The 14327-nt window shown below is 44.1% G+C and overlaps 2 protein-coding genes across 2 annotated transcripts; one reads left to right on the plus strand and one right to left on the minus strand.

The window, feature by feature from the left end:
- Positions 1-998: 998 nt before the first annotated feature.
- LOC123415206 lies at positions 999-9448 on the plus strand (the record flags this gene model as incomplete). Its single annotated transcript, XM_045106725.1, is given in 11 exon segments — positions 999-1186; positions 1842-1938; positions 1941-2780; positions 3014-3141; positions 3740-3799; positions 3900-3950; positions 4057-4127; positions 4664-4809; positions 5146-8298; positions 8381-8502; positions 8587-9448. Coding segments are annotated over 11 exon segments (5306 nt in total), but the record flags the coding sequence as incomplete, so codon positions are not given.
- Positions 9449-9860: 412 nt separating this feature from the next.
- Positions 9861-13861, minus strand: LOC123415207 (transmembrane and coiled-coil domain-containing protein 4-like). Its single transcript, XM_045106726.1, has 15 exons — positions 13525-13861; positions 13331-13412; positions 12695-13123; positions 12375-12540; positions 12144-12296; positions 11752-11849; positions 11549-11640; positions 11350-11420; positions 11137-11272; positions 10877-10936; positions 10710-10792; positions 10558-10634; positions 10388-10458; positions 10190-10247; positions 9861-10085 (listed from the first exon to the last, which is right to left on the minus strand). Exons 1-15 carry the CDS (start codon positions 13794-13796, stop codon positions 9960-9962), a joined length of 1974 nt encoding a protein of 657 aa, XP_044962661.1. The 5' UTR covers positions 13797-13861; the 3' UTR covers positions 9861-9959.
- Positions 13862-14327: the final 466 nt, after the last annotated feature.

Consider the following 14327-nt stretch of genomic DNA (forward strand, 5'->3'; position numbering starts at 1 on the left):
GCAAGTTTAATTGCTCATTTCCGGTTCCTTTTGTTGGGAGCGAGTGGGGATATTAATCAGGAATTTCGGTTCCTTCCCCCGCAGCAAGTGGGTGCTGCGGCGAGCTCACTCGTCATCCGTTGCCCCCTCATTCATCCTTAGCTAGCTAATGCTTAATCATGGCGTGCCATAATATTCATTTGCTTTGCATCCCTGCCTCTTCTGCTAAGCAAATTAATTGGCCGTTTTTATTCCTTCTATATCTTGGGAGGGATCGAGCAAATTAATTGGGCATGTTGATTCTCTTTGCCGCGAGGAGCGAGTGAGCTCATTAATTGGACATTTTGGTTCCTTTTGTGGGGAGCGAGTATGCAAATTAATTGGCCATTTTCATCCCTTCTGTTACAAGTAAACAAATTAATTGGAAATTTCTTGTCGCGAGCAAGCAAATTAATTGTGCATGATGCTCCATTGTGGGTGTTAATTGGATGGTAATTCATAGGCTAGTTATTTGACATTATAATCCAAGTGTATAGACCAGTTTACTTTTGCTGTACTTATTGTATTATTACCGCCGATGAGTATATTGTTAAGCTTCATGCACTAGCCAACGCAACCAAAAGTCCGAACTGATGGAAAGGGCTAGTGCAATCCACATATACTGTAACACCCCCTCTCACGTGTGACGGGGAAGACAAGTCAACACGTGCAACCGGAAGAGAGCGACGGTGCGCGAAACTCACGTATGACTCAAGAGGCCTCTACGTGGACACAAAGGGGGGGGGGGGGCTACCAGCAATTTTTAATAAATTGCGAAAGCCAGGACTTGAACTCAAGACCTTAGCTCCGATACCATGCTATACCATGATAATTGTTCATTAAAATTTGTTAGCATCGAGATTTTGCAACAGACGAATTAAGGAATGTTCTTCACCTTGCTTGGGCTGTGTTTACCTCCTAGGTCCAGTTGTTTACCTACACCTGCTGGCTGATGTCTCTGTTGACATTTTGTATATCAGGTTGGCACATATGCAGCAGCTGTGAAAAGGGAGGACACTATATGTGTTATACTTGTACATTTTCTGCCTGCAAAGTATGCGTCAAACACGGCAAGTTCTTCGGTGTCAGGGGCGCCAAGGGCTTCTGTGATACATGTTTTGGGACTATATTGTTGATAGAAGCGAAAGATGAAGGCGATGATACAAAGGTATACCGATTACCCTCCATCAATCTCAAAACTATGCATTTATTTTCGTGCAGTGTCTAAAAAGTTCTATTCATATCAATTTTGGGATTTGGGTTCTTTCTGCCAACTTCAAAGAGTAATTCCTCCTTTTGAGACACCGAATTCACGAAACATCTTTTGTGATCTGCCTCATTGAGTTCATCCTTACACACATTTCTCTATATATGTCTTACTATTTCATGTTCTTGCATCTCAGCATTCCATAAAATTGTAACTCTATGCCCCAAATTCTTCATTAGGTTTTCTAGTTTTAATGATCATGTCACTCCAAGTGTCTGTAGGAAACATAATCGCTTGAAGATGCATAATTGAGATGGGACAAGCACTCAAGCAGTGTTTACCCTGTTTCGAAATTGGTCAATGCATAATGTAACTTACTATCTTGAGTTTCTTACTTGCGCTTCCAAATGGAAATATCTTATTGATAGCAGAAATTTGCATTGTCACGCAAAGACTTTTCAGTGCTAGTGCTCAATGATATCATGTGCAGTCTGAATCACACACCTTTAGCAACCGTTACCAAACTGCTAGCTGGTGCCCTTCCCTTTTGGGTTCATTGGTTGCTTATATTCTTCAACTGGCTCTTCCTTTTTCATGTGTTCTTTTTCCATTGCAGGTTAGGGTTGATTTTGATGATCGATACACTTGGGAATACCTGTTCAAGCTATATTGGGTGGATCTGAAAGGGAAGCTTTCATTAACAATGGAAGAACTAACCGGGCAAAGAGTAGATGGAGTGCTCCTATTACTTATGCCAGGAAAGATAAAGATGAATCATCTGATGACTTATATGACGCTAATGATGATGATGGTGCTGGAAAACGAAGGCGTACTAATCCCTCAAGGAAAAGGGGTAAAAAACGTCAAAAACCACAGTCTGTTTGTAGCGTTACTGTCGAAGATGTCAAAATTGCAACTGGAAATGCTGAAAAGCTGCCCAAGAAGGAACCAAGTGATGAGGTTTCTTTGCCGCCGAATACCAAATGGGCTTCACCAGAGCTACTGGAGTTTGTGGGCCACATGAGAGATGGTGACCAATCATTTATTTCCCAGTTTGATGTGCAGGCTCTTTTGCTTGATTACATAAAAAAGAATGACCTCCGTGATCCTCGGAGGAAAAGTCAAGTTATCTGTGATTCAAGACTTCACCGCTTGTTCAGAAAAACACATGTTGCTCATTTCGAGATGTTGAGGCTTTTGGAAACGCACTGTACTGGAAGTGATGCTTCAACAGTAAATAATGGCAACCATGGAGCCATCAATCTTAATTCAACTCAGATAGATGCCAGTGGATATGGTGAAGTGACAGACAAACTGTATCCTGATAGGAAGAAGAGGATGCATAGAAAGATGGAAAGAGAACCACCATCTAATCTCAATGATTATGCAGCAATTGATATGCACAATATAAGTTTAATTTATCTGCGCCGTAGCTTGATGGAAGATCTTATTGATGATCCCACATTCTCAGACAAAGTTTCTGGTGGTTTTGTGAGGATAAAAATTACCGATGTTGGACAGAAGCAAGATATGTATCGTCTAGTGAAAGTAGTTGGTAAGATGTTCAAATTTTTAACTTCTACTACCTCCATCCGGAAATAAACTTCTTCTATGTCCATCCGGGAATAGGCGGTGTTTTAGAAAGCGTGTGGCATACTTTTCTAACTCTTCTCTTCCCAGAAAAGCTTCTCTAACTTTGACTAGGAATGTATAAATGTATCTGGAAAATAGCATCAATAGTAAATACTTTGTGAAGTATCATAAATCATATTTTGTTTGTTTGTGTAGGGACGCATAAGGTTTCAGAAAAATACAACATCGGGAAGAAAAAGACAAATTTTGCACTTGAGATATTAAATCTGACAAAAAAGGAGATCATCACGATGGATACAATATCAAATCAAGACTTCACACAGGTCATCTCCCCCCCCCCCCCCCCCCTCTCTTGTTTTTGCAGCCTGTATTTATACATGAATGTATATGCACTATCATTAGTTATTTTATGAGTTTGAGAAGTCTACTGTCATAGTTAATCTGACTGGTCTTTCTTCTAGTTTGGATCGTTGTGTACTTGATCGCACAAGTTCACTTATCATTCATAGGTCTTACTTTTAAGTGTTGTCAAGCGATGGGATCTTTAGACATGGGGAATGTTCCTGCTCTTGGCATTTGACATAGGACATTTGTGTTACATGCATCTATTCTTGTTTCGATGTGTGAAATTCTCAGACTAAATGAATGTTCTGGTTCAGTGGATTATAGTTGTGCCTCTAATTAAACGGGCATTGCTCCTTTCACCTCATTTTCTGGTTCATCGAGTTATCAATGGTTAAAAATGTCCACCCATTATTTTTGGCAAGAACCTTGCGTACCTATATGTATAATTTAGACATGTAGAATAACGCACATCAAATAAAATTAGAGAACTTGAGTAGAAGTGCGATTTTAGTTGACTCTACAACCATTTTATGGATGCTGGCTCTGCCACTGATTATCGATATTTTACATGTGCAGGAGGAATGCAAACGCTTGAGGCAGAGCATGAAGTATGGTCTAATTGACCGACTAAAAGTGGTACTGCATATCATATAAACACCTGATGATCTAACTGATTTTAAGGTCTATGAAATAAGTGTAGGTCTGATATGTTGTTTGATTTGTTTTTTCAATTTAGGGTGACATTCAAGATAAAGCGACGATCTTCCAATCTGTAAGAGTGAATGATGTAAGAACAATCTCACCGTAGGAAAATTATACGTACAAATCTCTTGATTAATATTTGTTTTCTTCCAAAAGATTCTGATGTGTGTTACTGCTTGAATTTTTTCTAGTGGTTGGAAAATGAAAAGCAGAGGCTGGGCTATCTTCGAGACCGTGCAAGTGAAACAGGACGCAAAAAGGAATATCCTATTGAGCCTCCATCTGGCTACAATTTTCTATTTCCGCATCATTTATCTTTTTCTGGTGCACATGTTTTTTGTTGACTCTAGGTGATCTGAAGTGTCTTTAGACTGAAAGTGTTACTCCCTCCGATCTGAATTAATTGACGCAGCCTCTATACAATGTAAAATGGACATTGTATAGAGACTGCACCATTTAGTTCGGATTGAATGGAGTATTTGTTTTAATTCTCTGATCATATACTCTCAAACATGCCGTAAAAATATCATATAATATGTTAAATAAGTTTATAGCGTGACTTGCTGATTTTTACATGCATGGATAATCATCTACTCAATGATAAGGTTCATGGCTTTGTTAGGGGGCCTTTCGTTCTCTTTTTCTTTCATGGCTTCGCTCTATTCATCTTATGGTTTTTCTAGAAATAAGGTATAGGGGTCTCAAGTTATGTTCACTCACCCTGTTTTTACTCAAAACTCCATGATAATCTAAGGTAACTCTATTTTGTCTATTTGGTGGCCCTTAACTGTATCATACACTTAGAGAATGTGTGGAAAAGCTGCAGCTTCTCAACAATTCCGAGGAAAGAGCACGCAGAATAAACGAAGTTCTAGAAGTGCATGTTGATTCCCATATGGATCCTGATTATGAATCTTCTGAAGAAACGGCTGATAAAAGAGCTGGTATATGTCTACTTGAAATATTGGTGCTATATTTACTTGATCAATAAAGTATTAGAATGCAGTTAGTCATCTGGCATCCAGTTGATAGGGATTTGCTGCTTAAATTCATGTGGTATGCTGCAGTAGCTATCTATGGATGTTGCAATATTTTATTCTGTTTGTGCATTTCAGCCTTTTCTTACTGCAATATTTCATATCATATATCTGGAAAATTTCCTTCAGTTGATCTAATTTCATCTGATTTTTAAATGAACTGGCACAACTGTCCAAATGCATCTGATTTTTTGCATTAATCTAATTTCATGTTTGATAGCATCGCTTCTTGGTTATGTGCAGTTGAACGGAGTGGAACTGCCAAAAGATCAAATGGGTTCTTCTCACCAATTAAAGTGCAGAATTATGCGAAAATAATGTCTGATGCTATCCGTCATCCCAAAAACCTATCCAAACAAAGTACAATATCCAAACAAAGTACAATATCGAAATTGGGAGCTGGAAGAAGCTCTAAGAATACCCCTTCAATAACCGGTACAGATATTCCAAAATCTGGCACCAACGTAAGCAGCAAAATAAGTGAAGCTGCACCCATTTCATCGCCTGGAGTAACACCATCTACTGAAATGGAGCCAGAGAAAGTCTGGCACTACAAGGATCCATCTGGAAATGTTCAGGGCCCATTTACTCTTTTGCAACTATCCAAATGGACAGCTTACTTCCCACGTGATCTGAGAGTATGGCTCATTTTTGAGAGTGAAGAGAGATCATTGCTGTTGACAGAAGTGCTTTCAAAACAACCAAAAGATTTCGGTCAGGTTCCATCAGTTAGAAGTAGTAAAACAAAATTGGCAGGATCTGGACAACACAGGAACAGCTCAAATGTGGATTTGAACAGCACTCCATCCCCAGCTGGTTATAGCAGGTTTAATTCTTCTGAAACGACAGTTCAGTCTTCTAAGTATTCTGTTCCAGAAAGGGCGAGTCCACTGCACTCTTCAGATGAATTGCAGCATGGTGGAGTACAGGGAAGACACTCTGCTGAATGCAACAACGGCCACAACCGGGGCGATCGGTGGAGTCCAAGCATGACGCAGACAAGTTGTAGTGGGCAGAATAATGTAGAATCTCATCGTAATCAGCATGCCTCACGGTCACAGGCTCAACATAAAAGTAGTTTACAAGCAGGTTCTGTAAAGGATTTGGATTCGAGGCAGGATTATTCACACACTATACCTACTCAACTAACCAGGAGAGATGTCCCCAGTCCTGCACTTGCTTTGAGTCCATCAGAGTCCAGAACCGCTTCAAGTCAACACGAAAGCTCTTGCTTGAGTTCAACCAATCCGGGCCTGCATGATGAACTTCATTCTTCTATTACTTCTGAAAAGACCAAGAGCTGTGCTCCTGCAACTTCTGTTGAAGACAGAGGATCTAGTTCACCGTCTGCCATGCTGGCCCACTCAGAAAGAGTTCCAGTCTGCAGTCAACAGTCAGTTCCTTCCGCAGCCATTCCTGAAATATGCAAGGTGGGGCAGGAGATCAAGAATGATGAAAAAACACGGGAAGCTGATGCATCAACTGTTTCAGTTAATCAGTCTCCTCAGTCCAAGATGTTCCCTGATTCTTCTCCTGACAACCAAGATGTTGAGCGCGGATACCCTAATCCAGCGCAGAAATCTGAGAGTGAGAAGGCTGATGTGGCCCACTCAGAAAGAGTTCCAGTCTGCAGTCCACAGTCAGTTCCTGCTGCGGCGATTCCTGAAACATGCAAGGTGGGGGAGATCAAGAATGTGGAGAAAACACGTGAAGCTGATGCATCAAATGCTTCAGTTAATCAGTCTCTTCAGTCCAAGGTGTTCCCTGATTGTTCTCCTGATAACCAAGATATTGAGCATGAATACTCTAATCCAGCACAGAAGCCGGAGAGTAAGAAGGCTGATGTGGCCCAGTCAGGGTCAAAATCAGTAACACCTGAAACTTTAGATACTAAGATACCCGACCACTCTCAAGTTCCTTCTGTTTTGCCGAAATTTGATCTTCCAACTGGGGAAATAGGTGCCACAGATTCAGTACCTAACCTGGAGAAAACAGATGTAAGTGGTGAAGATTTAAATACTCAAAAAGAGTGTTACAGTGAGACTAGTCTTGCCATAAGGGAGAAAGTGATAGCTGATCCTGCTCCTTGTGCTAAGTCAGTAGACGCGTCTGATGTTCCGGAATCAGCATGTGATCTTCCAACCGGGGAAACACGAGGCGTGGATAACGTGGAGAAAACAGTTTTCAGTGGTGAAGATTCAAATACTCAAAAAGAATGCTACAGCAAGACTACTCTTGTCACAAGGGAGAAATCGGTAGCTGATACTGCTTGTGTAGAGTCGATCAACACGCCCAATGTTCCGGGATCAGTATCTAATCTAGAGAAGAGAGATTCCAAGGGCCAAGATTCATCTATTCTTGTCACGAGCAAGAAACTGTTAGCTGATCCTGCTGCTTCTGCCGAGCCGATTGACGGGTCTGCTGTTCTGGAAAGAGACTTAATGGCTGCTGATTCAAATGTCCAAAAAGAACTGTGCAGCAAGCCTACTCTTGTCACGAGTGAGAAGGTGGTGGTTGAACCTGCTTCTTGTGCTGAGTCAGTAGGTGTGCCTGATGTTTTGGGCTCAGCATCTAACCTGGAGAGAAGAGATCTAAACGATGAAGATCCAATTATTCAAAAAGAACTGTTCAGCGAGTCAGTAGATGTCACAGGTGATAAAATGGTGGTCAAACCTGTCTCTCGCACCGAGTCAGTAGATGTATCTAATGTTTTGGAATCAGTATCTAACCTGGAGGGAAGAGATTTAAATGTTGAAGATTCAATTGTTCAAAAAGAGCTGTTCACGGAGTCTACTCTGGTCACAAGTGATAAAATGGTGGTTGATCCTGCCTCTTGCGCTGATGTCTCTGATGTCTTGGAATCAGTATTTAACCTCGAGAAAACAGGTTTGGAAGGTGAACATTCAAATATTCAGAAGGAATTGTATGAGGAGTCTGCTCTGGTCACAAGGGAGAACGTGGTAACTGATCCTGCCATCTGCGCTGGGTCAGTACATGTGTCTGATGTCCTGGAACCAGTATTTGACTTGGAGAAGACATATTTGGGAGGTGAAGGTTCAGATATTCAAAAAGAATTGCATGAAGGGTCTACTCTTGTTACAAGAGAGTACATGGCGGTTAATCCCGCCCCTTGCCCCGAGTCGACAGATGTGTCTTTAACAGAACAAAATCGTGGAACTTTGTGCATGGATACGCTAGCAGCAATAGAGCAATTCATGACCGCTTCACCGGAGGAAGAACCACAATGCTCTAGCCCCATTGCGTTATCCCCATGGGGCGAATCTGGTTACTATCAAGGTGACGCTGTTGATTCTGGACTATGGGGTGTCCCGGATGATACAATCAATGAAATGTGGTCATTGCTATCACCAACGCCTGCTCCCCAGCATTCATCTGGTTAGTCAGCATGTCGATGTTTACCATGCGTCCATCTATTCTTTATTGTTTAATATAATCATTCATTTTCTCTGCTCCCCAGGGGTTAAATCTGAGGTGGAGGGTGGTGCCCAGTCTGTCAACGTGGCAACTGTTGCCCAAGGAGAGTATGATTTTTTTCAAAGAGATCCAACACCAGGGGTGCATTGGGGACTGACTGAGCAGGTATGTTATACTGCAACATCTGACCAACATTTTGCTTCCTACATGACACTCAGTATGACGTTAAAGTTCTCCGTGTTACTTCAGGTGAAACCAAAAGCAACTGCTGCGCCTGTGTCATCGATAGATGTGAATGTGAGCACAGGATTGTTCGGTTGGCAACCATCAGCCAGTGAGAGATCGAACACGGGTAACACGGCTGCTGCTGCATGGAGCACTAGTCAGAATTCAAACTACTTGTACTCTAGCTATGGAGCAGCAGCACCCTCTGTCAGGACCTCTCAGGAAGCCCCAGTGAAGCAGGAATACACCGAGTTGGATGCTGCAAATTTTGGAGGGGCCCTAGGGAATTTCGGAGGGGGCCTAGGGAACAGCAGCAAGAACTGGAACGCGCCTGCTGGCAATGCTAACCGAGGCAGCCAGCGCCGTGACAGGTACTCTCAGATAAGCGAGTCTTGGCTCCTTAGCTCGAGTAACAACTCTAGGAGTAGGACAGACGGATTTGGCGGGACATCACGGACGCCCCCAAGGGGGTAGCCGCATCGGGCCGCGGTGTGTAAATTCCACGAGAGCGGGTACTGCAGGAAGGGCTCATCGTGTAGCTACGTGCACACGTCGTTTCTACAACAGTAGAGGGAAGAAGAGGTTTTGCGATTCTTTTGGTCATATGTTTCCACTTTTGTATAGACTAATCAGTCACGATGGTAGCCGACCTTAGGAGGGCGCACACGATCGATCTCCATTCAAGTGTAGTAGTAAGAGTACCAAGTATATATATGTATCTCTAGCATAGGAAAATGACTGGAGTGTTTCCCCAAAGTAGATTTGTCTGTTGTGGGGGCCATGGCAGTATTCCAATGGAACTGTATGTGTACCAAAACCATTTCTTTCATCTTGGCCTCGATTCGCCTGATGTGCCGGAAAAGTGAAGTGTGATGTCCCGACTGAATCATGTTCGTTTTCTGATGCTCCTGGTGGTGACCAGATCTGTGATAGTTTTTCGACAAACTTGTCATGGGCGAGCAAACTTTGAGGAACATGGTTTGTTTGCGCGGTTTTCATTCATTGCACAAGTTATGCAGGTGGTGATGATGAAGATTGTATTCGTGTGGTTGGTTGGTTTGTTGATCGATTGTTGTCAATGTCATGAGCTTTCTTACGGTACCTGCATACTGATTTCATTTTTATCGTCGCGTATAGTAATGCGGGCGACGCGTCCCTGTCATTATAGATGTTGTATTTGCAGTTGAAGAGTTGATAGTTGGATAGCGGCATCTCATACTAGACTAGGCCGATCCTCCTAGGTCTAGCTGAGAGCAACCTATCTATCTGATGTAATGCAAGAGACGATCGCGCTCGAATACAGCACAAAAGCTCATTATGTTTCTATATACACACATCATTTTCGTTGAACCCTACAAGTGTAATTTGTACCCTTGTCTAGGCAACTGCTACACCTGTTACTTGCTAACTGCTGTGAAGGGGGCAAAGACAGGATAGTAGGTGTTTAGTTCCAGGTGCTCCAGGATCAGCTGCGCAGCTGACAGGTAGGAAGAATGGCCATCGACGAGCTCGGTGACATCGACCTGTAACAAATTGTAGAAAAGTTATGTACTCACCTGTAAAAATTGTACACAATTATGTACTACAAGGGTAACAGAACTTGACTCGAGGCGATCAGCATGCTTACATTTTCGACGCCGGGGACATCGACGGCCTGTATCCCAGCCAATCCTTGTGTGAGTAGACTGCATGAGGTGAACTAGTAAGTCAGCAGAAAAGATGGTGACCCTAAACTGTTGTTCTGTCAATGATCATCCATGTAAAAAACACCATCTCGGCTCAAGAGCATGTGTGAATCATATGCGAAACCCGGCACCGTCTTTACCTTGCGCGGAAGGTGACGCCGAGAATCCAGTCATCTTTGGAGTACACGTTCACAAACCTTCCAGCAACCATCTGCAGCGACGTCATGAGAAAATTGTGGCAGGTTTTGAGATGCTTGAGTGTGACACACATACAACTGCACATCACAATGTTTCTGATCGCACAAAGTACCTTCCTAGCAGGCTCCCACCGCTCGCCTTTGACCGAAACCGGCGCGCCTAGGAGCACAACCCTCTCGACGAGTCCCTCTGCTTGCATCAAAACAAGTGAGCAGGACTGCAGCAAAGTATATGTATGGGAGGAGATAACTATGCAGAGGTTACCATTATCGCTTGATAAAGCAAGCTCCTGTAAGCACTTGAATATGACACGTGCCCCTAGCGAAAACCCAATGAGGGTAACAGGCCTGGGAGGATTTTGGTATCAGATGAGAAAAATAACCCAAGAAACTAACTGCGCTAAATAGAATGAGTTGCAGGTTGGGATTTACCTGTTCCCTTGCGAGCCCTTCATGAGTACTTCAGCAAGCATTTTCCCTGCCTTGTCTGATCTGAAATATTACAGTAGGTCAGTTAAGTAAACAGATTGCTATGATGAATAAAAAGGCAGCAGTCTATGTTGAGTGCGTATGATAGCATGTTATAACATTTCAATCCTCCAAATACATTAATCAGCTCTAAAAATCAAGAGAAAATTTGGTTCAATCAGTGAGCATTGCACATGGTGACAGATACTGGAGTTAGCATGTACCTATCAATAGCAACGGACCATTTACTATCGATAAAATCTGTAGCTGCAAGCAGAGTAGCAGGCCATGCAAATGCTGCAAGAAAGCCGCTTAAGACTGTTCTCATCGCACCTTGCTTCATCAATTCCAAAGCAAGTCCTGCATCAATAGCTATACATGTTAACCAAAGGCATTTGCAGCAGTGCAAACTAGATGCACAAATTTAGAAACATTACTTGATGTCAGCCAATCTTGTATTGCTGTACTCACTGCAATTATATGCTTAGACTCCCACTGAAGAATATACCTGCAAGTCATTAGTCCACAGTGTAACTGTATACGAATGTTGTACTGGTATAACATTAGATTTAAACATGTCGATGAAGTACAGCAAAAATGATCTGGAAAAAGAGTACGCCAAAAAATATTCTAGACCTTTCTAGGTTATCCTTCCATCCTTCCCAAGGTCTAATGTAATCCTCCTCATCAAAAGCAAATCCAGAAACCAAGATGCCAACCGCAAGACGCTGAAAGGGTGAACGACATCGAGGCCAAATCAGTTCAGTTACTATATGGATGAATGACATTCCAGTGAACATGGAATTTGGTGCGGCATCAGAGAGAGATAAGGAACTCACACCCTGGTTATGGTTCTCACCAATCGGTTTGAACTCAAATTCTTTCACACTACCAATCCTTCTGGCCATTTTGGTCCCCGTCAAGCCAGCTCCAGCAGCTAATTTTACAAAGGTCATTCCAAGGATAATATAAGTAACTGAGTAGAAATATATCCACAATACACAATTTTCTCATTGACCCATTCCATCTCTCTTTTGGGGGTTTATGCAGTGCATCTTCTCCCGGCAGTCCATCTAATCATCTTAATTGTAGAATGTGCCGACACAAATGAGGTGTGCAATATAACACCCATAAACAGGAAATGAAACTTTAGCTGCTAGCAGTATAGGATGAAGAAACAAAAGCTCTAAACAACATCAACACAAGGTTTAGAAAGGGCATTCAGACCTACCCCCAAATGATGCAGCCACAGCCACAGAGCCAGCAACAGACCCCGCAGCAGTAGCCATAGCAGCAAATCCACTAGCTCCTATAACAGGCATAAGTGTGCCTAGCGTTGGAGCAAGAGCACCAAACCCGGCAGCAATTGCTGGAGCAGCTAAACCTGTCATGTAGAAGAAGAGAATATGAACGACCCAGGATTTTTAGCATCTCAACAGAATTTCGAAAAAAGATCTCCTACCCCCAGTAATAGCCAGTAATGCTCCTCCAGTCAATGCAGCTGCACCAATGATTCCTCCGCGCTTCCATTTCGCCCATTTGCTTTTGGGCGACGCGTTTTCTCCTGACTGTTCTTGTTCTTTTGCTGCTGCCATAGCAGAGCATGCTACCATAACTTCGATGGCTTCCTATACAAAAGAAGAATGGGCGATCAAAAAATTATGTAGCACAGCCTGAAAGCACATGTGTATGTTTCGGTTTCCTTTGTGTTTGATGATGTCAGAATGCAGTTTGATAACATAATTATGGCTGATGCATCGGGAAAGAATGTATTGTACAAACCATTTTGATCCACTTGACATCAAGCCATGTTGCTAGCAATCGAAGAGCGACCCGATGCCGAGCGTCGTAGCCCTTCCTGAAGTGAGAGGACTTCCTGTCGTCTTCCTCTTGCGATACGGGTTTATCAGCCACGCAGGCAGAGAGGAGCGTAAACAACAGCGTCATCTTCCGGTGATCGGTAGCAGGAACGTCATCCAGGGACAACTTATCGATTCCCAGCAAGTCATCAGCAAAGCCTTTCGCCGAGGATTGAGCCACACCAGAACTAGTAGAAGTCCCTTGATCAACCTCTTTGGTTGACGATTCATCCATGGCAGTGTCACTGCTCAGGCTCATCACCATGACATCAACTCCTTTAGCCAACGCGTGTTCCTGGTCCTGGCTATCCGAAGAGCTCTCGGCATCTTCTTCGAAGATCATCCTCAGAAACTACAAAATGGAAGTGGGATCAGACGCAGCGAAGCACACATTGGGAGTTTGGAACAAAAAGGAAACAGCTATGTGAGCATATTCAGCGCTTAGTCCCAATCCTGCTGCAGTGGAATCCCCAGATGTGCTCTGCACCTCACTGTGTGAAACGAAATGTAAACCCAACTAGGGCGACCGAGGACACACAAGTGTGATGAAGGGTCGTACCGCGCCGATGTGGTGCTTGGCCTCCGGCGAGGCCGCCGTCTCCTCCAGCCCCGGCCACGCGGCGGGGTCGATCTCCAGGAACCTGACAGGACAGTGATCCCCAACCCCAAGCAGTAAGTGAGACTGAAACTGAAGCGTTCGTTTCAGAATTGGTAACCGCTGAGTCAAATGTGGGGGGCGGGGGCGGACCGGACCTGAAGACGGGGCGGAGGAGGCCGCGGGAGTCGTGCGTCCAGAGCGCCTTGGCGGCGGCTGCGGCGTCTTCCCCGCTGCCTCCGGTGGAGCTGCTGCTACCGCTGCCGCTGCCGCTGCCGCCGCTGGCGCTGCTGGCGCGCTCCTCCTCGTCGTCGGCGGCGGGGGAGGAGCCGAGGAGGACGGACTGGTGGATCTGCGCCTGGCGGAGCGCGAGCGCCAGCAGGGCCCCCGCCGCGTAGCGCTGCGTCGGCGTCAGCAGCGCCGCCGCCATGGCTGGGCGACGCGGGCGGCAGTCGGCAGCTGGGGTTTGCTTCCAGGGAGGGAGGCGACGTGGACCTGTTGGGCCGGACGCGTGCCGGCGCCGGTGGTTTTTATACCTTGTGCCGGTCAAACTTTGGGTTTGCTGACTTCTTCTTCTACTACAATAGACTGTTACTTTAACTTCACATGAAATCTATTTTGAAATATCTTGGTTCTCGCAAAATTTAAGGGGAACAAATTGCGATCGAACATATTTTTCGTCAGATTTACTAATCCTAGATTGCCTAAAAGCAGAATTTGGAACAATCGATTTCACACAAGAGAGAAGAGAAGGACCGACATCCAAGCACGCACCGACCGTGGCATCGTAGGTGGAGAGCGTGACAGAGGTGACGGTACTGACAACCGTCAGTAGTTCCGGCATGGTAAAGCACGTGATCACAAGTTTCACAAGGGACCACACATGCGGGGTTTACCCGGATTCAGACCCTCATGGTTGATGTAATACCTTAGCCTTGTGCAAGAGCATTATTTCATAATC

Source organism: Hordeum vulgare, unplaced genomic scaffold, assembly GCF_904849725.1.
Source record: "Hordeum vulgare subsp. vulgare unplaced genomic scaffold, MorexV3_pseudomolecules_assembly, whole genome shotgun sequence".
Taxonomy (NCBI): Eukaryota; Viridiplantae; Streptophyta; class Magnoliopsida; order Poales; family Poaceae; genus Hordeum; species Hordeum vulgare.

Excerpts from the sequence above, each read along its gene's own strand:
- LOC123415207 (XM_045106726.1), bottom strand. The coding sequence starts at position 13,796 with ATGGCGGCGGCGCTGCTGACGCCGACGCAGCGCTACGCGGCGGGGGCC. Across the intron at positions 11,850-12,143 it reads TGTGGCTGCATCATTTGGGG|CTGCTGGAGCTGGCTTGACG; the intron begins GTAGGTCTGAAT and ends TTGTAAAATTAG. Across the intron at positions 11,641-11,751 it reads GTGAGAACCATAACCAGGGT|CGTCTTGCGGTTGGCATCTT; the intron begins GTGAGTTCCTTA and ends TCACCCTTTCAG.